Source organism: Jaculus jaculus, chromosome 8, assembly GCF_020740685.1.
Source record: "Jaculus jaculus isolate mJacJac1 chromosome 8, mJacJac1.mat.Y.cur, whole genome shotgun sequence".
NCBI classification, from domain to species: Eukaryota; Metazoa; Chordata; class Mammalia; order Rodentia; family Dipodidae; genus Jaculus; species Jaculus jaculus.
The window spans coordinates 141175188-141201717 of record NC_059109.1 but is presented as its reverse complement, the minus strand read 5'-3'; the positions used below and the strand labels follow the sequence as shown (position 1 = coordinate 141201717).

Here is a 26530-nt window from a genome sequence, read left to right as displayed (position 1 = left end):
TTTGTGTTGAGGGCTGGAGAGATGGCTTAGCGGTTAAGCGCTTGCCTGTGAAGCCTAAGGACCCCGGTTTGAGGCTCGGCTCCCCAGGTCCCACGTTAGCCAGATGCACAAGGGGGCGCACGCGTCTGGAGTTGGTTTGCAGAGGCTGGAAGCCCTGGCGCGCCCATTCTCTCTCTCTCTCTCCCTCTATCTGTCTTTCTCTCTGTGTCTGTCGCTCTCAAATAAATAAATAAAAAATTTAAAATAAAAAAAAAAAGTTTGTGTTGAATAATCTGCTGTAATCCTGATGCTTTTGTAGGTAACTTGATTTTTCTCTCTAACTGCTTTCAATATTTTTGCTTTGGTTTGTGTGTTTGGAAGTTTGATTATAATATGGCGAGGAGAGGTTCTTTCCAGGTTTTGTCTGGCTGGGGTTCTAAAGGCTTCCTGTATCTGCATTGGCACCTCTTTCCCAATTTGGGGGAAATTTTCTTCTATGGTTTTGTTGAAGATGCCTACTATGCCTTTGGAGTGGAATTCTTCTCCTTCTACTATGCCCTGAATTCTTTTTTTTTTTTTTTAATTATTTATTTATTTGAAAGCGACAGACACAGAGAGAAAGACAGATAATGGGAGAGAGAGTGAATGGGCGCACCAGGGCTTCCAGCCTCTGCAAATGAACTCCAGACGCATGCGCCCCCTTGTGCATCTGGCTAACGTGGGACCTGGGGAACCGAGCCTCGAACCGGGGTCCTTAGGCTTCACAGGCAAGCGCTTAACCGCTAAGCCATCTCTCCAGCCCATGCCCTGAATTCTTATATTTGATCTTTTCATAGTGTCCCGAATATCTTGAAATTCCCACTCATACTTTTCTATAAGTTTGTCTTTCTCTTTGTTGGACTGTATTAGGTCTGCCACCAAGGGAGCCGCAGCTGCTCTAGTTCTCTCACTGTTCCATGTGTTGTTCTACCTCGTGGTCTGCTCCTCTGTTGCCCTCTGCCGTTCTCCCCTCACCTTTCTTGAGTTGCGGAGAGCACCGGTGTGGGTGAAAGCTCCCCACACCTGGCTTTTCCTGTGGCTTGAGCTGAGCCTGGCGGCTTTCTAGTGCGCCGCCGCTGCTGCGGTTGGCGGAGCTGCTGGGGCCACTTTTGCCGGCCTGTGCTGGCTCTAAATGCTCTGGATCTCTTCTACTTCTCCGCTGCTGCTTCAGTTTCCAATATACCTCACTTTTTAGTAAAAGTGTGTATTTTGCTGAGTTTTTTTGGTCTTATTTCCCCCTAGGCTGCTTTGGCGCGGTACCTATGCCGCCTACTTAACCGGAAGTCTCCCCTACAGGGCCCTAGCTTCCTTTCTAAGTTTCTGCAGTCTTCTTGAAATTTAGGTGTTCCCATTTAGTATTACTGTTTATCTGTTCATATCCGCATCATTCTTTTGTTTGTTTGTTTGTTTGTTTTTTTGGTTTTTTGAGGTAGGGTCTCACTCTGGCTCAGGCTGACCTGGAATTCACTATGTAGTCTCAGGGTGGCCTCGAACTCACGGCGATCCTCCTACCTCTGCCTCCCGAGTGCTGGGATTAAAGGCGTGCGCCACCACACCCGGCTCATTCTTTTTTTTTTTTTTAAAGGAAGGGTTTTTTGCTGTAGCCCAGGCTGACCTTGAATTCACTATGTAGTCTCAAGTTGGCTTTGAACTCATAGAGATACTCCTACCTTTGCCTCCTGTGTGAGTGCTGGGATTAAAGGTGTGCGCACCATACCTGGCTTTTTTATTTTTCATGGTAGAATCTCACTGTAGCCCAGGCTCACCTGGAATTCAGTATGTCATCTCAGGCTGGCCTCGAACTCATAGCAGTACTTCTACTTCTGCCTACCAAGTGCTGGGATTAAAGGCATGTGCCACCACACCCAGCTCTTATTTTATTTTTGAGAGGGAAACAGGCAGAGAGGGAAAATGGGCGTATATTTGTTTGCTGTGGCTAGAGGCTACAGTGCACCTGTTTCTCTCCCCACACCCCCACCTCTCCACCTCTCTCTCTTTCAAATAAAAAACAAAAAAGATCCAGAGGACTTCTTCTCACTTTGATCCTGCTGTGAGGACTCCTAAAGCAGGGGTCCTGACCCTTGGTTCGATGCCTGCCTCCAGCCCTAAGTAAGCTGCTGTCTGCAACAAGTGTCCTCATCTTGACTCACCCTGTTGGTTTAGGTCTGTTTCTCCAGGATATAGATGAGCTATGGAAAGCTATATGCCCATATGACCCCTTCCTGAGACCTAGAACTCAGTAGGCCTCTGCTTGTTGTTAGGCCACAGTCCTAAAGAAAGGCAAGAAAATAGGGAGAATACCCACAGCCATTCTTTTTTTTGGGGGGGGGGAGATAGAAAAGGGAGGGAGGGAGGGAGGGAGGGAGGGAGGGAGGGAGGGAGGGAGAGCGAGCGGGAAGGAGAGAGAATATGAGCATACCAGAGCTTTTAGCTACGGCAAATGAACTCCGTACGCATGTGCCATCTTGTGTATCTGGTTTATGTGGGTCCTAGGGAATCAAATTTGGGTCCTTTGACTTTGCAGGCAAGTGCCTTAACTGCTCAGCCATGTTTTAAAAAACTTTTTGTTGACAACTTCCATAATTATAGATAATAAGCCATGATAATTCCCTCCCCATCCCTACTTTTTTCCTCTCAAATTCACCCTCCATTATATCCTCTCCCCCTCTCAATTAGTCTCTTATTATTTATTTATTTATATTTGAGACAGAGAGAGAGAGAGAATGAATGAATGCATCAGGGCCTCTGGCCACTGCAAACAAATTCCAGACACATGCACCACCTTGTGATCTGGCTTATATGGGACCTGGAGAATCAAACCTGGGTCCTTAGGCTTCTCAGGCAAGTGCCTTAACCATTAAGCCATCTCTCCAGCCCTAGTCTCTTATTTTGATGTTATCATCTTTTCATCCTATTATTAAGGTCTTGTGTAAGTAGTGTCAGGCACTGTGAGGTAATAGATATTCATCCAGGCCATTTTGTGTCTTGAAGATGGCATTGCAAGCAGTTCTACCCTTCCTTTGGCTCTTACACTCTTTTTTATTTTTATTTATTTATTTTTTTTGAGGAGGTAGGGTCTCACTCTAACTCAGGCTAACCTGGTATTCACTATGGAGTCTCAGGGTGCCCTCAAACTCACAGCGATCCTCCTACCTCTGCCTCCTGAGTGTTGGGATTAAAGGTGCACACCACCTTGTGCATCTGACTTATGTAGGTTCCAGAGAGTTGAATCTGGGTCTTTAGTCTTTGCAGGCAAGCACCTTAATCACTAAGCCATCTCTTCAGCCCTATAATGTTTTTTAAGTGCTTAGCCCTCATGATCCAATCACTTCCCAAAAGTTTCAGCTCTAAATATTGCAATATTGGGAACTAAGCCTTCAACACATACCTGTTCTGGGAGCTACTTCATATCCAAACCATGGCACATGCCCTCCTGAGTTTTCCCACCTATTATGGAATGCTGCTATCCCATACATTGATGTTGTTTTATCTGTTCACCATCTAGGTTAAAGTAGTTTCTCAATTGTAGTCTTTTTTTATTTTTTTCTCTTCTGAGAAATGAAGCCAGTATCTTGCTAACACTAGGCAAGTGCTCTACCACTGAATAACTCAGCCCTTACCATAGTCATTTTTTTTTCTTTTGTTTTTTTGAGGTAGGGTCTTGCTGCAGCCCAGGCTGACCTGGAATTCAGTATGTAGTCTCAGGGTGGCTTGAACTCATGGTGATCCACCTACCTCTGCCTCCCTAGTGCTGGGATTAAAGGTGTGCGCCATCATGCCTGGCTCACCATAGTCTTTATTTGCCTTTCTAGTGCACAAAAAGCAGTCTTTTCACAGATCTCTTAGGCCTCTAGTTTTGGTCTTTGATGGACTGTCCTCCATCTGTCTTAGGTTGGCCTGTTGACCTTCTGTGTATCAGGAGGAAATTAGTTATTTTTCTATGTTGTAAATATTACCCCCCCCCAAGTTCTCTTAAAAAAAAAAAGTTATAGTAGGGTGTGGTGCCCCATGCATTTATTTCAAGAACCTAGGCTGACCTGGAACTCCTACAATCCTTCTTCCTTAGCCTCCCAAATGCTGCGCCATCATGCCTAGCAGAGAGAGAAAATGGGTTCGCCTGGGCTTCTAGTCACTGCAAATGAACTCCAGATGAATGTGCCACTCTGTGCATCTGGCTTTTACAAGGGTATTGGGAAATCACACTCAGATCATTGGGCTTTACAGGCAAGTGCTTTAACTGCAGAACCATTCTGCAGCCCACTGTATAAATTTTTTTTTTTTTTTTTTTTTTTTTTTTTGGTTTGTCAAGGTAGGGTCTCACTCTGGTCCAGGCTGACCTGGAATTAACCATGTAGTCTCAGGGTGGCCTGGAACTCATGGCAATTCTCCTACCTCTGTCTCCCAAGGGCTGGGATTAAAGGCATGCACCACCATGCCCAGCTCTATGTTTAATTTTTTTTAAGCCAAATTTATCTTTTCTAAAATTTCAGAGCTTGGGGGCTGGAGAGATGGCTTAGCAGTTAAGGTGCTTGCCTATGAAGCCTAAAGACCCACGTTTGGCTCTCCAGATCCCACATAAGCCAGATGCACAAAGGTGAGGCAAGCACAAGGTCATACATGCCCACTAGGTGGCACAAGTGTCTGGCATTCGATTTCAGTAGCTGAGCCCTGGCATGCTAGTTCTGTGTGTGTGTGTGTGTGTGTGTGTGTGTGTGTGTGTGCATGTGTGTGTGTGTGTGTGTGTGTGCATGTGCGTGTGTGTGTGTGTGTGTCTCTCTCTCTCTCTCTCTCTCTAAAATAAAAAAGTTAAAAAAATTTCTGAGTTTATATCATATGAGAAAACTCTTTAACACTTTATAATTAATAAAAATAATTAGCCTTTTTTCATTTTAATACTTGCATGATTTCACATTTTGCCTTTGCTTTCCATATTAATTTGGTATAAGATGACGTTAGGCCTTACTGAATATTTTTCCACTTTAAAAATTTTGTATTTTCTAGCCTGGGGGTTATAGCTCAGAGCACTAGCATGCTTGAGAGTCTAGGTTCCTTCTCCATTATTGCAAAGGAACGTTACATTTTTATATAGTTTGTGTAATAAGACTACTATATTGGCGATTAAGTATTTTTTAACTAAAGAAATACAGGTTTAGAATTTTCACATTAGTATCTGTTGCTTTCATAAATCCCTCACATTGGTTTTGCTTGTCCATGGTATTCTGAGCACTGGAGGCAGGCAAGAATGGAACGAAGAATGTGAGCTGCATGCTATCCTGAGGCATGTGGAATCTTCACCTGATGGCAAAGTCACCACAATTCTGAAAAAGGTTATAAAAATGTAACTGGGTATGTTAGCAATGAGATATAACCTTTCACACAATGTTCAAAGTGTATGTGTGCTACAGAGTATGTGCTTGGGGATTCTGATGTTCTCTTTTTCTCTTTCTCTGTTTACCAGGGGTGACTTGGCAGAAGATAGCATGGAGACAGAAAATGCAGCTGCTGCAGCAGCCGCAGCTTTCACAGCCTCTTCACAGCTCAAGGAGGCCGTGTTAGGTAGGGAACCATGTTGGGTAGGAAGGCTTATTAGGTGGGATACTGTATTAGGTGGGAAGGCTGCTTGCTTTGTTGCTACAGGACGGGATAATGTTGAGATTGAAGTGGGTAACAGCTGCCACTAACAAGGCTCTTGTCTGGGCTGCTTCCCATTGTATGAAAGGTCCTAACACCAGGTGGGGTGTGTTGCATCTGTTAATGACAGCCACTTCTGTGAGCTGCTGCTAGAACAAAGAAGATTAGCCTAAACCTTACAACTCATTCCTCTTTTGGATTTTGTTGTTTTGCCACTGTTTCTGTCCCTGTTTGCTGGGGCTACCAGTGTGTGGTTATAGGTGTTTTTTTTTTTTAATATATTAAAATTTTTTATTTGCTGGGTGTGGTGGCACACATCTTTAATCCCAACACTTGGGAGGCAGAGGTAGGAGGACCACTGTGAGTTTGAGGCTACCCTGAGACTACATAGTGAATGCCAGGTCAGCCTGGGCTAAAGTGAGACCCTACTTCAAAAAACCATAGTAATCATCATCATCATCATCATCAGCATCAGCATCAGCATCATCATCTTATTTATGTATGTATTAGGGACAGAGGAGGGAGAGAGAGAATGGGTATGCCAACTGCTCTAGCCACTGCAAATGAACTCTAGATATATGCTCCACCATGTGCATCTGGCTTATGTGGGTTCTAGGAAATCGAATCTGGGCCCTCAGGCTTTGCAGGCAAGCACTTTAACTGCTAAGCTATCTTTCAGCCCAGGAGGTGTTCTTTTTTAAATTTTTATTTATTTATTTGAGAGCAACAGAGAAAGAGGCAGAGAGAGAGGGGGAGAGAGAAAGAGAATGGGTGCTCCAGGGCCTCCAGCAAATGAACTCCAGATACATGCACCACCTTGTGAATTGAGCCTTGAACCAGGGTCCTTAGGCTTCACAGACAAGTGCTTAACCGCTAAGCCATTTCTCCAGCCCCAGTAGGTGTTCTTTTAATACCTGTGTGAGTTTCATATTACCTAGATTAAAGGATTGGGGATCCCTTATCATAGTTTCCCTAGCAGTGTTTTACATGGCTCTTCAATTGACCATTATTTAATGAGTTTATATTAACACTGTTGTTAATAGTTACTTATAATATTCAAATCTGAAACTTTCACTGGGAATCCTTGCCTCTGAGCTCTTGGATCTTAGTTTTGACTCCCAGGTTGGCAACTGCTTTCTGCATTTGCAGCAAGTACTTTGGAAAGGTTGTAACTGATTTTCTGTTTCTACCCATTCTTGTCCATGTGCCTGTGAGAAGTGAAGATGGCTGAAGAGGGGGAAAACTTGGAGGCTGAAATTGTGTATCCCATCACCTGTGGTGACAGCAGAGCTAACCTGATATGGAGGAAGTTTGTGTGTCCTGGCATCAATGTGAAATGTGTTCAGGTGAGGGTCAGGTGAGACGTACGCCTTTACCTGAACCTGCTCCCACTATGGTGAGGGGTGTGTGTGGCCTGTGCCCATGGGCTGGTATCTTGTGGGCTGAGAGGAGACAAAGTAAGCAGCCTCTGGGACAGTGGATACAATGAAGAAGAGCCTCTGGCATAAGTAATTTCTGCTAAGATTAAGTGACAGGTGGGCTGGTTGGAAGGCAGTGCTGCCCATGTGGTAGAAGTTAGAGCCTCTGCATCAGGAGTGGCTTCATTTAATAGACTGAGTGTGCTTTGAAGAGACTTACTTAGCGGCCAGGGGAAAGGTGGATGGGAAACCACTCACTTGTGTTGAAAACAGCTAAAAATTCCCACCAAGTTATTTTCAGGGCTCCAGACATGGCTTAGTGGTTTAGGTACTTGCCTGAAAAGCCTAATGACCTGAGTCATTTCCTCAGTAGCCACATAATGCCATATGCACAAGGTAGTGCATGTATTTGGAGTTTGTTTGCAGTGTCTGGAGGCCCTGTCTCACCCTATCTCTTTCTTTCTTTGTTGGGCGTGGTGTGCACATCTTTAATCCCAGCACTCAAGAGGCAGAGGTAGAATTTCTATGAGTTCAAGGTCAGCCTGAGACTACATAGGGAATTCCAGGTTAGCCTGGACTAAAGTGAGACTTTACCTTGAAATGCCCCCTCCCCCAAAAAATGTATTTTCAGAAAATATCTAACAAGTGCTGCTTTAAGTTGGCAAAAAATGGTCAGTTGCCAAGTGAGGGTGGAGTGGTACAGACAGATAGAGTGCTGATTCTCGTTCTTGTCCAAGATGTGGGTTGTCTCAGCCTTATAGGTGGGAAGTGGGGAGGGGGAAGGACAAGGTAATGCCCAGCTTTGTGATGGAATGTGTTGGGGGAGGGGTTTGTCTCTCAAGGTGACTGATGATAACCTCCCACTTCTCTTCACCTCTGAGTGCTGAGGTCAGAAGCAAAGCACTAACCCATCTCACCCATGGCAGTGTTTTAACCCATCTTACCCATGGCAGTGTGGTAGAACCTTCAGCCAAGATGAGTTAGTGGCCTTTGGCCTGATTTCTCCTAGAATATGAGAGAAGCAGGTAACTCCTGTTTTTTAGTTATTATTATTTTTTTTTTTTAAGAATTCAACTTTATCTCAGATTTCAAGTACTTTTTTAAAAAAGATTTTATTTATTTATTAGAGACAGGAGGGATGGGGAGAGAGAGTAAGAATGGGTGATCCAGGGCCTCTAGCCACTGCAAACGAACTCCAGACACATGTGCCAACATGTGACTCTTGCTTAAGTGGGACCTGGAGAAGCGAACCTGGGTCCTTAGGCTTCGTAGGCATGCACGTTAACTGCTAAGCCATTTCTCCAGCCCTCAAGTACTTTATCTTATTTTATTTTTATTTATTTATTTGAGAGAGAGAGAGAGAGAGGGAGGGATGAAGAAAGAGAATGGGCACATCAGAGTCTCTAGCCACTGAAAGTGAACTCCAGATGCATGTGCCACATTGTGGATCTGGCTTAAGTGGGACCTAGGGAATTGAACCTGGGTACTTTGGCTTTGCCAGCAAGCACCTTGACTGCTAAGCCATCTCTCCAGCCCAGATTTCAAGTACTTTCTAAAACGTTCCAAGAAAAACGAATAGCTCACAGAGAATGGAAAACACTGGACACAAGGAGACAAAGCATGAGTGAGCATGTACAGAAGCAGTGGACAGCAGAATCAGGCCCCCAGAAACAGGCATCTGATTAATTTTTCTTGCAGTGCTGAGGATTGAACCAGGGTCTGATACAAGAGTGCTTTACCACTGAGCCACACTCCAACACCAGACGCAGTAATTTTTAAATTTTTATTTATTTATTAATTTATTTATTTGGGAGTGACAGACAGAGAGAGAAAGAGGCAGATAGATGGATAGAGAATGGACATGCCAGGGCCTCTAGCCACTGCAAAGGACCTCCAGACACGTGCGCCCCTTGTGCATCTGGCTAACGTGGGTCTGGGGGAATCGAGCCTCGAACCAGGGTCCTTAGGCTTGAGGGGCAAGTGCTTAATGGCTAAGCCATCTCTCCAGCCCTGAGACACAGTAATTTTTTGTTCAAGGCATGTTCTTACTCTAGTCCAGGGTGGCCTTGAACTCATAGTGATCATCCTCCTTCTGCCTCTTAAATGCTGATATTATTATTTTTTTTTTAATTTTTATTGACATTTTTCATGATTATAAAATATATCCCATGGTAATTCCCTCCCTCCCCACCCCCACACTTTCCTGTTTGAAATTCCATTCTCCATCATATTACCTCCCCATTACAATCATTGTAATTACATATATACACTATCAACCTATTAAGTATCCTCCTCCCTTCCTTTCTCCACCCTTTATGTCTCCTTTTCAACTTACTGGCCTCTGCTACTAAGTATTTTCATTCTCACGCAGAAGCCCAGTCATCTGTAGCTAGGATCCACATATGAGAGAGAACATGTGGCGCTTGGCTTTCTGGGCCTGGGTTACCTGACTTAGTATAATACTTTCCAGGTCCATCCATTTTTCTGCAAATTTCATAACTTCATTTTTCTTTACCGCTGAGTAGAACTCCATTGTATAAATGTACCACATCTTCATTATCCACTCATCTGTTGAGGGACATCTAGGCTGGTTCCATTTCCCAGCTATTATAAATTGAGCAGCAATAAACATGGTTGAGCATGTACTTCTAAGGAAATGCTGATATTAAATGCATGCACCAGCACATCTGGCTCAGACACAAGAATATTTATTTTATTTTATTTAATTTATTTATTTATTTGCAAACAGAGATACATAGAAAAAAGAGAGAGAGAGAGAGCATAGGCATACCAGCGCCTATAGCCACTGCAAACGAACTCCACATGCATGTGCCACCTTGTGTATCTGGCTTACATGGGTGGTGGGAATCAAACCTGGGTCATTAAGCTTTCCAGGCAGTTGCCTTAACCACTGATCCAAATATAATTTAAAAAAATAATTTTTATTTATTTTACATAGTAAAAGAGAATCCTGAACATGAGTTAAGTATAAGCAAATTTGACAAAAACATAACTAGACATGAATAGAATTAGAACTAAATGCTTCAGGGGTAGGTTTCAGAGATTAGACATAGCTGAAGAGTTGATTAGTGAACTGGAGGATAGAACCAGTAATGCTATTGAGAACTCTTGAAGGTGGTTATGGCTCAGTAACTGAGAAGTAGAATAGGCTTATTACAGTATATTTCATATCATTTGTCTTTTTTTTCCTCAAGTTTTATTAACATCTTCCATGATTATAAAAAATGTCCCATGGTAATACCCTACCTTCCCCCACTTTCCCCTTTGAAATTCCATTCTCCATCACATCCCCTCCCCATCACAGTCAGTCTCTCGTTTATTTTGATGTCATGATCTTTTCCTCCTCTTATGATGGTCTTGTGTAAGTAGTATCAGGCACTGTGAGGTCATGGATATCCAGGCCATTTTATGTCTGGAGGGAGCACTTTGTAAGGAGACCTACCCATCATTTGGCTCTTACATTCTTTCTGCCACCTCATCTGCATTAGACCCTGAGCCTTGGGAGGTGTAATCAAGATATTACTCAGTACTCCAGTCACTTCTTTCCAGTACCATGATACCTTCTGAGTCATCCCAAGATCACTGCCATCTGAAAAGAGAAGATTCTCTACCCAAAGTGAGAATAGCATTAATATAAGGGTATGAATATTAAGAGAAGTGCTTACTGGACAGTTTGATAAGCATAGTATATACATTTATCCAGACAGCAGCAGATGTTACCCCCTCTAGGGCTCATGACTACTCCTGTTTTAAGTTTTCAGCATCAGGGATGTATTCCCTCCCATGGAGCGGGCCTCCAGTCCAATTAGAGGGCAGTTGGTTTCCACCATGTTAGACATGCCACTATTGCACCTGTTGGCTCATTTGGCCTAGCTGGCCAAATATAAGGCTTGTAGTGTCCACTGTTGAGTATCTTCACTGGTGATATCTCTTTCTCCCATTGAACTGCATATAGAATGGCTTCTTCCTTGTCTTTTTTTTTTTTTTCCAGCATAAAGCCACAGATCAAGCCTTGGCTTTTATTATTTAAAAAAGCTTCATATTTATTTAGCTTTCTGACTCTGTGCTTGTGCCTTCAACACCTTCACGGCGATTTTCTGCTCCTCAATAAGGAAAGCTTGCTTGATCCTGTCATGGACACATTTAGCACACATGGAACCACCATAGGCCCGGCTGACATGTTTTTTTGTTTTGGACAATCTCATAAGGACTTTAGGTCTCACAGCACGAACCCCCCGAAGTCGGCCTGGGCACACGTCACAAGCTGACTTTGGTGCTTTCCCGACCTTCTTGGTGTACAGGTAAACAATTCTATTACCAGGGGTTTGGGACAGCCTACTTTTGTTAGAGGCTGTGTTGTAGGAAAGCCTACGACGGTATGTCAAACGTTGGACCATTCTGAGTGCCTCTAAACACCGGCCCCGGAAGAGGACCCTTGTCTTGTTTCTGTTAAGTGCATGCATAAGCAAAAATGAAGTATTCACAAGAATGTTAGCAATGGATTTGAAAAGAGTGATGGTAGGCTAGGAGTTGGGTGCAAAATAGCCATGAAGTGAAGTGAGGAGCCATCTCAGAGCATCCCTCATAGAATACATACTGTTGAAGAGTCACTAAAGTGGGAAAGTTGCCAGAAACCTCCCTGCTCAGTTGGTAGATGTCTACATCCTCAATGTCAGTATAAGCAGTTGTCATGATGGAAAGGAATCCCTTGAGACAGGCCTTCATTTTATAGCCTATTAGATTCTTGGGCATTCCTGTCTAAAATTCACAGTTTGACTCTACTGAGAAAAAGCTCAAAAAAAAATTGGGCACAGGGCTGGAGAGATTTCTCAGTGGTTAAGGTGCTTACCTGCCAGGCTTAAAGACCTGGGTTTGATTCCTCAATACCCATGTAAAGCCAGATGCACTGTGACACATGCATCTGGAGTTCATTTGCAGCAGCTGGAGGCCCTAGTACACCTATTTTCTCTCTCTCTCTCTCTCTCTGCTTGGAAATAAATGAAAATGTTTTTTATCTGGACCTAGTGTTGCACACCATTAATCCCAGCACTTGGGAGGCAGAGGTAAAAGGATCTCCATGAGTTTGAGGCCTCCCCGAGACTACATTGTAAATTGCAGTTCAGCCTGAACTAGAGTGAAACCCTACCTCAAAACAACAACAACAAAAAAAAAAAAAAACCCTCAAAAAAACAGGGCTAGAAAGATGGCTTAGTGGTTAAGGCGCTTGCCTGTGAAGCCAAAGGACCTTGGTTTGATTCCTCAGGACCCACGTAAGCCAGATACACAATGGGGCACATGCATCTGGAGTTCATTTGCAATGGCTGGAAGCCCTGGTGCACCCATTCTTTCTCTTTCTTACTCTGCCTCTTTCTCTCTCTCAAATATAAAAATAAAATAAAGTTCTACTTTAAAAAACAACAACAAAAAATACTTTTTAAAAGAAATTGGGGACAGCTGGGTATGGTGGTGCATGCCTTTAATCCCAGCACTTGGGAGGCAGAGGTAGGAGGATTGCCATGAGTTCAAGGCCACCCTGAGACTATATAGTGAGTTCCAAGTCAGCCTTGGCTAGAGTGAAACCCTACCTTGAAAAACAAAAAAACAGAAACGAAAATAATTCCAGCACTAGGGAGGCAGAAGTAAGAGGAATGCCATGAGTTTGAGGCCACCCTGAGACTACATAGTGAATTCCAGGTCAGGCGGGGCCAGAGTGAAACCTCAAAAATACCAAAATAAATAAATAATAATAATAAAATAATAATAAATAAATATCAAGGATAGACTATAAAATGCCTGACCTTCATGCTTCAAAAATGCCAGAGTATGAGGAGGGGAAAAAGAAAAATAAATTCCAATGTAGCCAGTGTGGTGGTGCATACCTTTAATCCCATCATTTGGGAAACTGTGATAGGAGGATCACTATGAATTCAAGGCCAGCCTTATACTACATAATGAATTCCAGTTCAGCCTGGGTTACCCTACCTCAAAACAGCAACAACAACAACAACAAAAGGCCAATGTAAAGAAAAGTAAAGGCAGGCCAAGAAAAGTGGTATTATGGCAAAGAAGTCTGGTAAGCCTTGTGACCAGACTTGATTTGAGTTCTGCATCAAGAGAAAGCTGAGGAAAGGTTGTTATTGGGACAGTTGGTATAATTTCTTTTTTGGTTCTTTCAAGGTGAGTTTTTATTCTAGCCCAGGCTGACCTGGAATTCATTATGTACTCTCTGGGTGGCCTTGAACTTGTGGCAATCCTCTTACCTCTGCCTCCTGAGTGCTGGGATTAAAGGGTATGTCACGGTGCCTGGCTTTTTTTTTTTTTTTTTTTTTTTGAGGCAAGGTCTTACTATAGCTCAGGCTGACCTGGAGCTCATTCACTAGCCTCATGTTGCCCTCAAACTCATGTTAATTCTCCTGCTTCATCCTTACAGGTGCTGGAATTAAAGGCAAATGCTACCATGCTCAGCTCTTAAGTTAGTACATTTGAATGTGAACTATAGATGGATACTGTATTTAGGATAATTTCCTGATTCAGGAACTGTTTTGTGATTGTGTCAGAATACCTTGTTGCTAGGTATTCTATACTTGTGTACTCTGGGGTTGATAGTTGAAGGTCTCACTAGTTCAGAAGAGGGTGATGTGCAGGCATGCATATGCTTGTACTGAGGATAAGGGTACAAAAGGGCCAGGAAAAATAGCTATGATTTTGAAGATGGTATAATAGAGCTCCCTGGACTATTTCTACAGTCTGTAAGCTTGAAATTATATGAAAATTAAGTTAGATAAAAAAAGAAATGTTCCTTGCTTGGCATGGTAGCACATGCCTCTAATCCCAGCACTTGGGAAGCAGAGGTAGGAGGATTACCATGAATTCAAGGCAAGCCTGGGACTACAGAGTGATTCCAGGTCAGCCTGGGCTAGAGTGAGACCCTGCCTTGAAAAAATAAATAAACATGCAATAAGTAGCATAATGAAGCACCAGAACAACAGGACAAAGAAGATTCTAAACCTGACCAAGAGCAGAGGGAGAAGGCATAGGAGGAAGAATCCCAAAAGCATTGTGGTGGAAGCTGGATGTGGTGCTGGATCCTCCCTGCACAAAGAAAATGGCTGTAAAATTATTTCTGAAAATAAGGGTGAAATAGACATTTTCAGAAAAACTTCCCAAAGGGATGTTCTAAATGTGTTTTATGTAGAGGAAAAGAGATACCAGACAGAAGGTTGGGGCATAAGGAACAGTAAAATAAGAGGCTATGAGGCCATATCCCACACAGTCAGCTGGCAGCACTGATGGAGATGAAATGCTAGATGGCTGGGTGTGGCAGTACATGCCTGTAATCCTAGCACTTTGTAGGCTGAAGCAGGAGGATTGCCAAATTTGAAGCAAGCCTGGGCTATATAGCAAGACCCGGTCACAAACAAAACAAGCAAACAAAAATGATGAAGCGCAGGTTATTCAGTGATGCCCAGTGTCTGTACTGTGACATCTAAGGCATAAATGTGCTCAGTACTCAGAGCCATTGGGGAGAGTAGAGCAATGCAGATGCAGAGAAGAAAGGGAGCACAGGGGAAGCCATTATAATTAAGTAAAACAAGTCAGTGGAGCCAGACTTGATCAGGATCAGGCCAGCAGGTATGGTCAGAGGTGTTAGGCAGAAGTGGTGTCAGGATGCAAAGTTGTGTGCTGGTGGTTACAGAGTTCTTCTTGATCACCTGGGGGGAGTGTTCTTATATGCTTTTCTAGAGAATAAGATACACTGATGCTCAAAGAATTTGTAGCATCTTTTCCATCAGTTGCTGTTCCCCCAGGTTGGTCACAGCAGCTGTGACTATTCTGCCTGCCACAGTGATCTGTGCCTGGGCAGCAGGATGCCCAGGAGAGGCAGCCCCTGGTACCCTGCGGCTCATCCATCCCAGCCTGTTTGTTTGCTAAGTAAGCACAGCTTTATTTTCATTATTTGGTTCTAATAACTGCTTGTGTAAGAAGGTTGAATAGGATACTTTACCTTCTTGGGCTTCCTGCACTCTAACGTGGAGTGAAATTAGCAAGCCCTAGAACACAGTGAGTTAGGACAGTTTCCTTGGCTTAGAAATGGATGTGTGTGAGCATCATGCAAAATAGGGCACTGTGCTTCCTACATGTCTGTGGTCTTAATGGGCCTGACCAAGCAGGGGAGTCATTCACAGTGTAGGCTATATGCTGTACCTTGATTAATATCACATTTTGTGATGTGATGTGATATGAGTATATATCATTATGGAATTGGCCATAGTAGGAAGTTTCCTTTGTCCTGTCTGGAAGAAGAGTACACTGCAAACTTTGTACACTGGTCTGCTGCCGACCTAGCACACAGTGCACTTCGATGGGTGCAACACACCAAATTTCTGGTAGAAAGCTTGCTTCCACCCTAGCCATTGATTACTGGGACATATTCTAGTGAAACACTACCTCAATGTTGTGCATCAAGGCCTATGGCTGATAGAACCATATTGTGGCTCTTTTCCCTGCTGTGAACCCCTAGCACAAGTCTGAACTTCCAGGAATAAAGAGGGGATGTGCTGCAACTTCTCCAGACCTGTGTCTGGCTGATTGTCCTTGCATTGCTATGCTTCCTTCTAGTATGATGAACATGTGATCAGCCCGAAGGAGTTTGTGCACCTAGCAGGGAAGTCCACCTTGAAAGACTGGAAGAGAGCTATCCGGATGAACGGCATCATGCTCAGGTGGGCATCTGACCTGCTCAGAGAAAGTGGGAAGGGTTCATGGCCATTGCTTTTTTCATTTGCTTTTGAGTTTTTGAAGATTAAGTGGGTTTTTTTGTCTGTTTTGTTTTTTGTTTTTGTTTTTCAAGTTAGGGTCTCACTCTAGCCCAGGCTGACCCGGAATTCACTATATAGTTCCAGGTTTACATGTGAGTGTGACAGTTTGTTCCCTCTTATGTGGATCCCACCTTCCTGGCACTGACATTGTCGGACTTCAGGGTTTTTTTTTTTTGTTTTTTTTTTTTTAAGTCTCATTTTAATTTTCTCCATTAAAAAAAAAAAACTCTGGCACTCTTAAGATATATTACTATTAAAAGATTAAGGGTCACCAGCCATGGTGGTGCACACCTTTAATCCCAGCACTCGAGAGAGGCGGATCACTGTGAGTTCTAGGCCAGCCTCGGACTGCAGTACATTCCAGGTCTGCCTGTGCTAAAGTGAGATCCTACCTTATAAAATTAAAATAATAATAATAAAAAGAAAGAAAGAAAATTAAGGGCATAAGGCTGGGAAGGTTGCTCAATGATTAAGGGCACTTGCTTGCAAAGCCTGCCAGCCTGGGTTTGATTCCCCAGTATTCATATAAAGTCAGATGCTTGCATCTGGATTTTGTTTGCAGCATCAAGAGACCTGGCACATACTCTGTTGTTCTGTTTCTCTTAAATAAGTAACTATATATGTGTGTATATATATGTGTGTATACACACACACATACATTAGAGGTATAATCTAGTGTTTGTGCCTTTTATGTTACATTTTTTGTTCTTACTGCTTTTTGGTAAAGTCTCAGGTGAACTGTACATGTAGTTAATGAGTCACATGAGTCTTGCATTCCTTGTGAATCAAGAGCCACTCCCGTGTCTTTGTGTCTGGAAGCTGGCAGGGTCTGTACAGGGGTTGCCAGTAGTCATTCTGTATTTTTCTTCCTAAGCAGGTGAGTTGTTTTGTGCCAGAGTCAGAGTCTGGCCTCAAATCAACTGGCCCTAGGTCTTTTCCCGTAACTTATAGCCCCATACCTCTGAGAAATCTTCTGGCTTTCTAGAATATGGCTGGTGGTATAGCTTTGGAGACTATGGGCTGTGGGATGTGTTGTGAGCTGTATGCATTGCCTGTAGCTGGTGTTGCCCAAAGGCTAAGTGGGATGAAAGCCTCTGATGCTCTCTTCATGTGTTTTGGCAGGCTAACCAAGACACAATGAGTTTAGATCCAACACCTTACGGAAATGGGAGGGTGGGCCTAGGAGAAAAGATGTTGCTAGGTGAGAATAAGTGACCATAGCCTTGGGTTCTGTCCCAAGAGTTAAAAGTCTCCTTTTCTTTCTGTACCTTCCAGAGGACAGGGTTTCCCTTAGAGGTGATTCCCACCACTGTGCCTCAGAACTGGACCACTCACCATGTTTATTAGCTATGGGTCTGCTCCCTGGGGCTACAGTCACAGTATGCAGACCTGCCACCAAGCGTCTTCATCTCTTTCTGTGGATGGAGTGCTTGCTGTGCCAGTGTAGCACTTTTCCATTCTATCTGTGTGTACAAGAGAGGGTGTAGGTCATCTCCCACCTCAGAGGAGCCTAGCCCTAGTTGGTGCTTCTACTGGGATCTGCCCTCTGCAGGTAGGCAGTCCAAGTCGCAGTGGTGGATGAAATGGCTTGGGTTATGTCTCACTTAGATTGTTCTCACCTTTTCACAGGAAGATCATGGATTCTGGGGAGTTGGACTTCTACCAGCATGACAAGGTCTGCTCCAACACTTGCCGCAGCACAAAGATTGACCTCTCTGGGGCCCGTGTATCCCTGAGCAGCCCCACATCCACAGAGTACATCCCGCTTACACCAGCTGCAGCTGATGGTAGGTGCTACTTCTCATTTTACAGGTTAGCATAGCTGTTCTGACCAGCACCTGCTGGTGCTGTACATATATTCCTTTATGGGCCCTACAAATGTCAGGTCTGCTTCCTCCTTCCTTGCTTCTTTCCTGGACATAAGTACATAAATCAGGGACATGTTGTGTCTATTCACAGGGAAGGTTAAGTACTCTTTAGTTATTTTCATCATAAAATAATAATTCACTGGCTAGAAAGATGTCCCAGCAGTTAAAGGTACTTGCTTTCAAAGCTTGATGGCCCAGGTTTGATTCCTTAGTACCCATGTAAAGCTAGATGCACAAAGTGACACATGCTTCTGGTGTTTGTTTGCAGTGGCATGAGGACCTGGTGCACCCATACCCATTCTCTGTCTGCCTTTTTCTCTCTGTCTGACTCTCTCTCTCAAATAAATAAATTTTTTTTGTTTTATTTTATTTTATTTATTTTTTTTTAATTTTTTTATTTTTATTAACATTTTCCATGATTATAAAATATATCCCATGGTAACCCTCCCAAGTTTTATTTTAAAAATTCACATATAGAGAGGATATTAAAAGCAATAAGGGAGCTGCCTATACCCTCAGGCCTGTTCCTTCCAATTCAATGTTTGTCCAGAAGTGATTTTTTTTTTTTTTTCCAAGGTAGGGTCTCACTTTAGCCCAGGCTAACCTGGAATTCACTATGTAATGTCAGGGTAGCCTCGAACTCATGACAGTTCGCCTACCTCTGCCTTCCAAGTGCTGGGATTAAAGGCGTGCATCACCATGCATGACTCAGAAGTGATTTTCATCCCTGGTACTTGACATTAGTAGAGCTATGTCCTTCTCAGACCTCTTGCTGGTATCTGTAGGTCTTCCCTCCTACTTGGGTTTTGGGTGACAATTTAGGATATTTTTCTGTGTTCTTCTTTCAGAGTTGTGGAAGGGTTAACTGTTCCCTAAAACTCGCATCAGGTTTCTGAGTGAGATATCCCTTGTTGTTTGGGTTTTTTCTTTGTTTTTAAAGCAGGGACTCACTCTAGCCCAGGTTGGCCTGCAATCACTCTGCAGCCCAGGCAAATACTCCTACCTCAGCCTCCTGAGTACTGAGTGAGATACTCCTATTTAAACAGAGGAGAGAGTAAAGTTGGGTCCTGAACTCCTCATGTCACCTGATGATGATGGACAACATTGTCTTTCTAACAGTGTCATTTAATGTTATCATTCCACAATGTAGAGCTGGCATGTACTTCCATGTGATCTGAGATGTCCTTGTTATTCACCCAGACAAAGATCAGTTGACGGGCTTCAACATGTCTTGGGTATGGGGCAAGGGGAGTGAAGCCTGAGGCCTTGTTGTTCTGCCCTGTGTTCTTTGCATTGTCACTCTTGGTGGACTGGCTAATCAGGATGAAGCAGAGTCAGAGTTAGTATTTGCTTCTTCCAATAGTGCTCATCCTCCTGGGAAACCTAAGGATACCCAGGTCATAGGAGCTAACTTTTACCTCAGCCTATGCTTTTGGTTTACAGTGACCTAAAGATGTCTATTGCTTAGCTGCTTTAAAAAAAAAATCATTTATTTATTTATTTGAGAGAAAGGAAGGAAGGAAGGAAGGAAGGAAGGAAGGAAGGAAGGAAGGAAGGAAGGAAGGAAGGAAAGAAAGGGGCAGAGAGGGAGAAAGAGAATGGGTATGCCAGGGCCTCCAGTCACTGCAAACGAACTCCAGATGCTTGTGCCACTTTGGCTTTGTAGGCAGGCTCCTTAACTGCTAAACCATCTCTTCAGCAACCCCCCCCCCCTTTGTGGTTTTCGAGGTAGAGTCTCACTTTAGCCCAGGCTGACCTGGCATCTACCAAATAGTCTCAGGGTAGCCTCAATCTCAATGTGATCCTCCTACCTCTGCCTCCCAAGTGCTGGAATTAAAGGTGTGCACCAATCCAAAACACCAGTTTGTGTGCTGGAGGATCAGGGTTAGTTCTTTGGGGAACACATTGGAGCACAAGGCAATATGGGGAGGGTGTGGTCAGCATTGTGGTGGCTGACTGGGGTTAAACCCAGACTCTCTGGCTTGCCTTACTAAAGTCAGCTGCCACCCAACAGAGGCTAGTTGAAGTCTTCTGTACATGTTTAGGGTGGGCTAAGCAATGAGGTTCGGTGGGTAAGTGTATTAATTGCATTTTTTTCAACCTTGTGGTCTTCCAACTGATGTTCTGCTTATTAGTGTGTGACCTCATCATAACCGGAAGAACATGTCAGCTTTCTACTGCAAGCTTTAGTGAGATAGTGACCAACCAGATGCCAATCTTGTAGGGCTATGGGTCATGAAAAATTTGTGTAGAATAGTTCCTCTGGTAAATCGTCAATAAGTAATGGTGTCTTTGGAGGATAGAAAGGGAAGGGCCTGTGGGTGACTGGCCAGGACAAATAAGAACTATTGTTGCCATCTCCTGAGAGAGCAGTGGGCTTTTTGAGCCCTCAGGTCAACTCTGTGGTGTCTAATAATGGCAGAGTTGGTGTTAGGATTTAGTTCTTCTGATGGTTTTGTCTCTTAAGAGCCATTCACCTGGCTATTATTTAGTTAAAGGTACCAGCTCAGCTATTCCAGGAATATAGTATTTGTGAGTGGTAATATCACAGTATCTGGTGAATGATAAAGGCCAGTATAATAAGGTCAGAAAGCTTTCTGGAACATCTGCCTGATTCCAGAACTGCCCCTGAGCCAAGTCTGATCATGAAGTATTGGTTAGAAACTCCAGAACTGCCAAGTGCAAACTGTGGGAAATTAGGTTTGTAGGCACCAGAAATGGACTTGGAGACACAACAGAATGGATGGCTTATCTTTTTTTCTAATTTAGAAAAAAGGAAATATAGATGCTAGGATTACTACAATATCAGGGAAATACAGATGAAAGGTAAGGTGAGGTCTAAGGCAACCTGTTCAGCCAGGAAGAAGAAGGCAGGATGGACAGACAGTTTCTCTACCAGGTTGCCAATCATTAGTCAAATGGGCTTGTTGGTTGCACATGGAACCAGAGGAGCAAAATGTTGGAAGTTGCTGAAACTGGGTGATGACTCAGAGAGTGCTTTCCTGTTTTTTCTTTGTGTGTGTTCAAAGACATCTGTAATTAAAAATAGACTCACTGTGAAGTAGGGAAGTCCTTTGGTTCCATTAATATTTGTGTTTGTCAGTTCTGTAAAAGTGTGTGACAAGTTGGGATTCAGACATTTCTTTGGGAGGATCAGCTGGGTTTAAGTGTGTAGGAGCCACCTTGAAGAGTAACGTTCACTTGCAGCTCTGCTCTCCCTGTAGTGAATGGCTCCCCCGCCACTATCACCATAGAGACCTGTGAGGATCCTGGTGACTGGACGACAGCCATTGGAGGTATGTTCGTTGGAGTGCAGGTGGGCCCTTGGGAAGCTGTTAACTCATGCTCTTGACCTGCCTGGGGTTAGCTTCCAACCACTGATCCACTAGACTTAGGAGATGTACATGGAACTCAGTGTGCCATGCTTTGACCTTCTGGAGCAATGCATCGATTCTTTTTCTACCCACCTGGCTCCTTCATTTCACAGATGATACATTTGCCTTCTGGCGGGGACTGAAGGATGCTGGCTTGCTGGATGAGGTCATACAGGAGTTTCAGCAGGAGCTGGAAGAGACCATGAAAGGCCTGCAGCAGCGAGTACAAGACCCACCTCTGCAGCTCCGAGGTAAGGAGCCCTTAGTTTCTCTGCTGGTAGTTTGCCCCAGGCTCTGCCATGTAGCTGGGTTGGAGCCCCAACTTGGACATAGGATCCCACTGCACTGAGGGGCTGGCAGCAGGAGGTTTGCTTGGTGTACATTCTAGACTTCTGCAGAGCTGGCATCTCCTGCTGGTTGTTCCCTAGAAACCAATCCACCTCTAGGGCCCAGGCCCTCTGAGGGGCCCTGGTTCTCACCAAGTATTGGTGTTGCCCCTTTAAGATGCTGTTCTCCTCAACAACATTGTGCAGAACTTCGGCATGCTGGACCTGGTGAAGAAGGTGCTGGCCAGCCATAAGTGTCAGATGGACCGTTCTCGGGAACAGTATGCCCGGGACCTTGCAGGTATGCCTGGCAGCAAGCTGGGAGTTCAGGAAACCTATAGGCTCACCTGTTTGGCCATGTGTCCACACACTTTTCTGAGACAAGGCCATGTGGGTGAGCTTTTCCTCTGATGCCCAGGAAGTCTGAAGAACACAGGCATCACACATAAAACTTGAGTGGCCATGGCCAGACTTTGCCAGGGCAGAAAGCACAGGTCACTGTTCACTGGCCTTTCTGCGATGAACCAAGTTGTTATTTAAGGGAATATGGAAGAGAAAATGAAAAAGACCTCCTGTTCCATCCAGAGCTGGGTTGCCCTGTGGTAGTTGTGCCTTTGTTCTAAGCTATCCCTGGTGTCAGTACTTCTCTGTGTACTGCATGTGACTATGTGTGTGTATGAAGAGGCTCATTACATGGCTACATTGACCTTAAGAGCAATGTCCTTGTGAAACTGTGGTTGGAACAAGTTGGTGCCAAGGGGAAGGTTTGGTCCATAGCACTTTAACTCTGGATCTGTGGGCCTGGGTTGTCCTGAGGGCATCATGGGACCTACTGCTACCTATCACTCCTTTGGCAAGTGGCCCTATGGTCATCTTGGTTGCTATTGGCTTTGATCTAGTCACTGATGTGAATGTCTGCTTGTCTGAGAGGCTGCCATCTGTCCCCACCCCTGTGCACTGTGGTGATGCTGTATGTCCCCTGCAGCCCTGGAGCAGCAGTGTGATGAACATCGCCGCCGTGCCAAGGAGCTGAAGCACAAGTCCCAGCACCTCAGCAATGTGCTTATGACGCTGACCCCAGTCTCCTTACCATCCCCCATGAAGCGGCCCCGGCTGGCACGGGCCACATCTGGACCAGCTGCCATGGCCTCACAGGTGCTTACACAGTCTGCACAGATTGCCCTTGGCCCAGGTGTGCCCATGTCCCAACTGACCAGTGTGCCACTTGGCAAAGTGGTGTCCACACTTCCTTCTACTGTCCTGGGCAAGGGCTCCCCTCAGGCTGCTCCATCTAGCTCACCAGCCTCTCCATTGCTTGGGGGCTACACAGTCCTGGCCTCTTCTGGCTCTACCTTCCCCAGCACAGTGGAGATCCACCCGGACACATCCAGCCTCACAGTCCTGAGCACAGCTGCCATGCAGGATGGCAGCACAGTGCTGAAGGTGGTCAGCCCCCTGCAGTTGCTCACTCTGCCCGGCTTGGGCTCCACCCTGCAGAATGTGGCCCAGGCATCACCTACAGGCAGCACCATTGTGACAGTGCCCACAGCGGCTGCCTCTGGGCCTGAGGAACACACGGCAACTATTGAAGTGGCTGCTGTGGCAGAGGACCATGAGCAGAAGTAGCTGGCAGGGAGGGCAGAGTCCCTCTGGGATGGGCTGGCTGCCTCTCCTCAGGCCACTGCAGGTGGAGGCTGCTACAGACACAGGCCACAGGGCTGGCTCAGTATAGGAAAGTCTTGCAGGCTGAACCAAAGAGAGGAATAGCCGAATAAGTCAAGAGAAGAACAAAAGGGACAGAACGGTGCCAGCAACCTGGAAAATCGGTCTTCAAGTTCTAAACTTCCTCCCTTTTTTTCTTGGGAAATATACTTTCCATCCGTTGCTTATTAATCCTGTTTACACATTGGGCCTTGAGCAGAAGCCAGGGGGACAAGGACCAGGAGGAGCCTGGGTGCTTCCAGTACAGCAACAGAGCCAGGGGTGGCAGGTACTGCTGGCACCAGAGCCCAGCTAAGTTACAGGTCCTGGTGCTTGCACCCCATGGGGTTGAGCCTATTGGGGCATTATTGACACATGTCTTGGGCAGTGTGCCCAAGTGTGGAAGTCATGGATCCTATGGATTTGGTCTCTTCCCACAGTTCTCTGTAGGTTCCGTGTGGCTAGTGCCCATGTTCCTCCAGTGTAGGAACATGTTTGGGGGCTGAGTGCAGACCCTGAGTAGGACCCTTCCCTGTTCTGCAGGCATTCAGGTGGCTGAAGCAGCTCATGGACTGGGCCTTTTGCACATGGGCTGCAGGTGTTTTTAAGTGAATTGCTTAGTAGGCTTCTAGGAAGAATCAAACTTATACCATTTTTTTCCAACCAAAACAATGCTGAGTGCCTAGGCTTCCTGCATCAATTTTGGGTGGGGGGGAGGTACTCAAGGCACCTGTACACTCATCAAGCCAGGTGCAGAAGAAGGCCCTGGGAAGCCCTTTCCTGAGATGAAGCTCTGGGGGATTTGTGTGGGGATTTGCCTTCAGACTTGGAATGGCTTTGAGGCCTCCCTATGTACAACCTGCTGTTATAGCCCCCATGACAGCACTCACGCTACTAATCCTCCCCTGGAGGGGGAGCCATGTCCCCCTGGTCAAGATTCAGTGTTCTCTGTCCTGATAGCATCCTAGGGTATGTGGAAAAGCTGTCCAGAATAGTTAATCAGAGCCAGCTGGGGAGGTGGGATCTTGTATTCTCTGTGTAGAGCTGTCTGTAAGCAGTTTGCATTTTGGGGGGTTTGGGCTCTTTAGAATGATCATGCAGGGGCTGTCCTCCAGGCCCTTGGAGCCAGAAAATTCAGGGAACTGGGAGCTCTGGCTTCTTGCAAGGATATATCTTGCATGGTACTAAGGGGCTAGCTACTCTAGAACCTTCTGCCAGTTCCGTTGGCTTTTCTCTTAAGGGCCCCACAGCAGGAGAGGGCCACTATCCCATTTCATAGCTTTGAAGGGAACTGGCCATCTTAATGTCCATCCATCCATCCATGCCCCTTGAGTGCCCAGACCCCACTCTGCACCTTGCTATGACTGAGGCTCTGCCTGCCTCTTCCCTTCACCCATGTCAAGCTACTGAGGTTCCAGCTCTTGCTTTCCTTCTGTTACATCATTGTTTGCTGTGGTCATGAATCAGCTGCTTTCAGCAGATGTTTACCTGTTTATAATTCCTTGAGTTGGGGTCTATTACATGGCAGTGTGACCCTGGGGATGCTGGGAGGACCAGCAGTGTGGGTACTACCCAGCAGCCTTGCAGTCCCCACCCCATTAACTCACTAGACTAGAGACAGTGTCACAAATTAAACCTTCCTGCCAGAGGTACCAGGGACCTTCCAGAACCTTTTCTTGGCTTGAGTCCTGGGTGTTCTCTGCCTGCAAGATATAGGCCAGTTGCCTTTCTTCACAAGGGCAAGGTTGGGACTTTTTCATCCCTTGCCCCTTAGTGCTTGGAGCTACTGGACAGTGGAGTTCATTTCAGAGCCATACAAAAATAAGCCCAGTCCAGCTTCAGAATTAATTTACTTCTCTCATTTCCAGTGCCCACCAGAGGTGCAGCCCAGCCTTCAAGGCCATTTCTGACAGGGCAGGGAGGAGGCTTCCTGGGCATAGAAGGCCCTACAACCCCACCTGCAAGGGAGCAATGGTGCTGGGGGAGGAAGTGTGGCCAGTGCCTCACTACTTGTTCTCACTTCCTCTGGATCCTGCCAGCCCCTCAGTTGCCAGTCTTCCCATGTCCCTCAGTCCTACTTGCTAAGCTGACCAAGACCTAGAAAGGAAGATCCTCCCCTTCACATGCAAACACGGGTGTTCATGGCTGCCTTTGGTTTGGTTTTATGAGAAAATAGGACTGGATTCGAGTTTTGCAGAGGGTTTGAGCTCCTCTGCATGCCTGCCCAGAGGCATCCAGGGGAAGGGCAGTTTGAGTTCCACTTTGTATATTATTTAGTAAGTATCTGCTTGGTACTTGGATTTAAAATAAAAATATTTTCTTTTGTAATTTGTGTGTGTGTGTCTCTTGTAATAAAAGGTTCTGGAAGAAGCCAAATTGAGCTTATAGAAATGTGCCCTCTGTGCCTGTGTTCTTTGGACACACCTGCCCACTGAGCCCAAGTATAGTCTGGGGTCAAGAATCCTTCCCAGTATCCCAAGGTCAGGTGGCTTTCATAACCATTTGTTTTTTTTCATGTTCAGCCCAGCACTCAGGGCCCTGATGAGGATCCTGGCTATTTCCCTCTTGTGTCTGCTTCCTCAGACTGGGTGTTAGAATCAAAATGACTCCATCTTTGGAGTCTGATTACCTTTTTGTTATTGCTGTTTCATTAACTCTCTGTTTCCATAGAGTGACCCAACCACTCCCCAATTATCACTTTCCTGGAATGACCTAGTCTACCTGAAGTGGCCCAACCCCTGAGGCAAGGAGGACCACCCAGCAACCAAAAATTCCAATGACTGTCACTGCCCCATAAGTATCCCCTCATCTGTAAGGAAAGGGGTTTCTGACCTGCCTGTCAGAGCCCTGCTTAAGTTTTCCTGAATAAAGCCTGTCTGCTGTTGAGCCAAGTCTTGCCTCTTGTTTCATTTCCTACTTTACTAACACTGGAGATGCATTGCTGACAGCTGGAGCCCAAGGTTGACACAGACATTGCATCTGGAACTATTCTGAACACCAAGTAGGATGAGGATAAAGCCAGAGCCCCTTTGCGCCCCCCCCCCCTTTTCTTTTTAAGAATTGGCATTTTCTCTTTCTTTCTCTTCTTCTTCCTTTTTTTGAGGTAAGGTCTCCATCTATCTGAGGCTGACCTAGAATTCACTATGTAGTCTCACGTGGCCTTGAACTCAGTCCTCCTACCTCTGCTTCCTGAGTGCTGAGATTAAAGGCATATGCCACCATGACTTGTTTAAATTTTTTTTTTTTTTTAGAGAAAAACAGATAATTGGCTTGCCTCACCTTTTGTGTATCTGGCTTATGTGGGATCTGGAGAGTTGAACATGGGTTCTTAGGCTTTGCAGGCGAGTGCCTTAA

The 26530-nt window shown here is 45.1% G+C and overlaps 2 protein-coding genes across 3 annotated transcripts in view; one reads left to right on the top strand and one right to left on the bottom strand.

Moving 5' to 3' along the window:
- Gmeb2 (glucocorticoid modulatory element binding protein 2) overlaps positions 1–26067 on the top strand; it is a 49784-nt gene extending 23717 nt beyond the window's left edge. The window contains exons 3-10 of one of the 2 annotated variants that reach the window (XM_045156875.1): positions 5477–5574; positions 6868–6995; positions 15708–15811; positions 17537–17694; positions 21000–21071; positions 21263–21400; positions 21654–21776; positions 22461–26067. In XM_045156875.1, the coding sequence (XP_045012810.1) occupies positions 5477–5574; positions 6868–6995; positions 15708–15811; positions 17537–17694; positions 21000–21071; positions 21263–21400; positions 21654–21776; positions 22461–23101 (1462 nt within the window). In that variant the 3' untranslated portion in view covers positions 23102–26067. The remainder of the gene's footprint in view (positions 1–5476; positions 5575–6867; positions 6996–15707; positions 15812–17536; positions 17695–20999; positions 21072–21262; positions 21401–21653; positions 21777–22460) is intronic. The other variant, XM_045156876.1, reaches the window with a different exon arrangement.
- LOC105944840 (60S ribosomal protein L34-like) lies at positions 11132–11485 on the bottom strand. Its single transcript, XM_045156877.1, has one exon. It carries the CDS (start codon positions 11483–11485, stop codon positions 11132–11134), a length of 354 nt encoding a protein of 117 aa, XP_045012812.1.
- Positions 26068–26530: the final 463 nt, after the last annotated feature.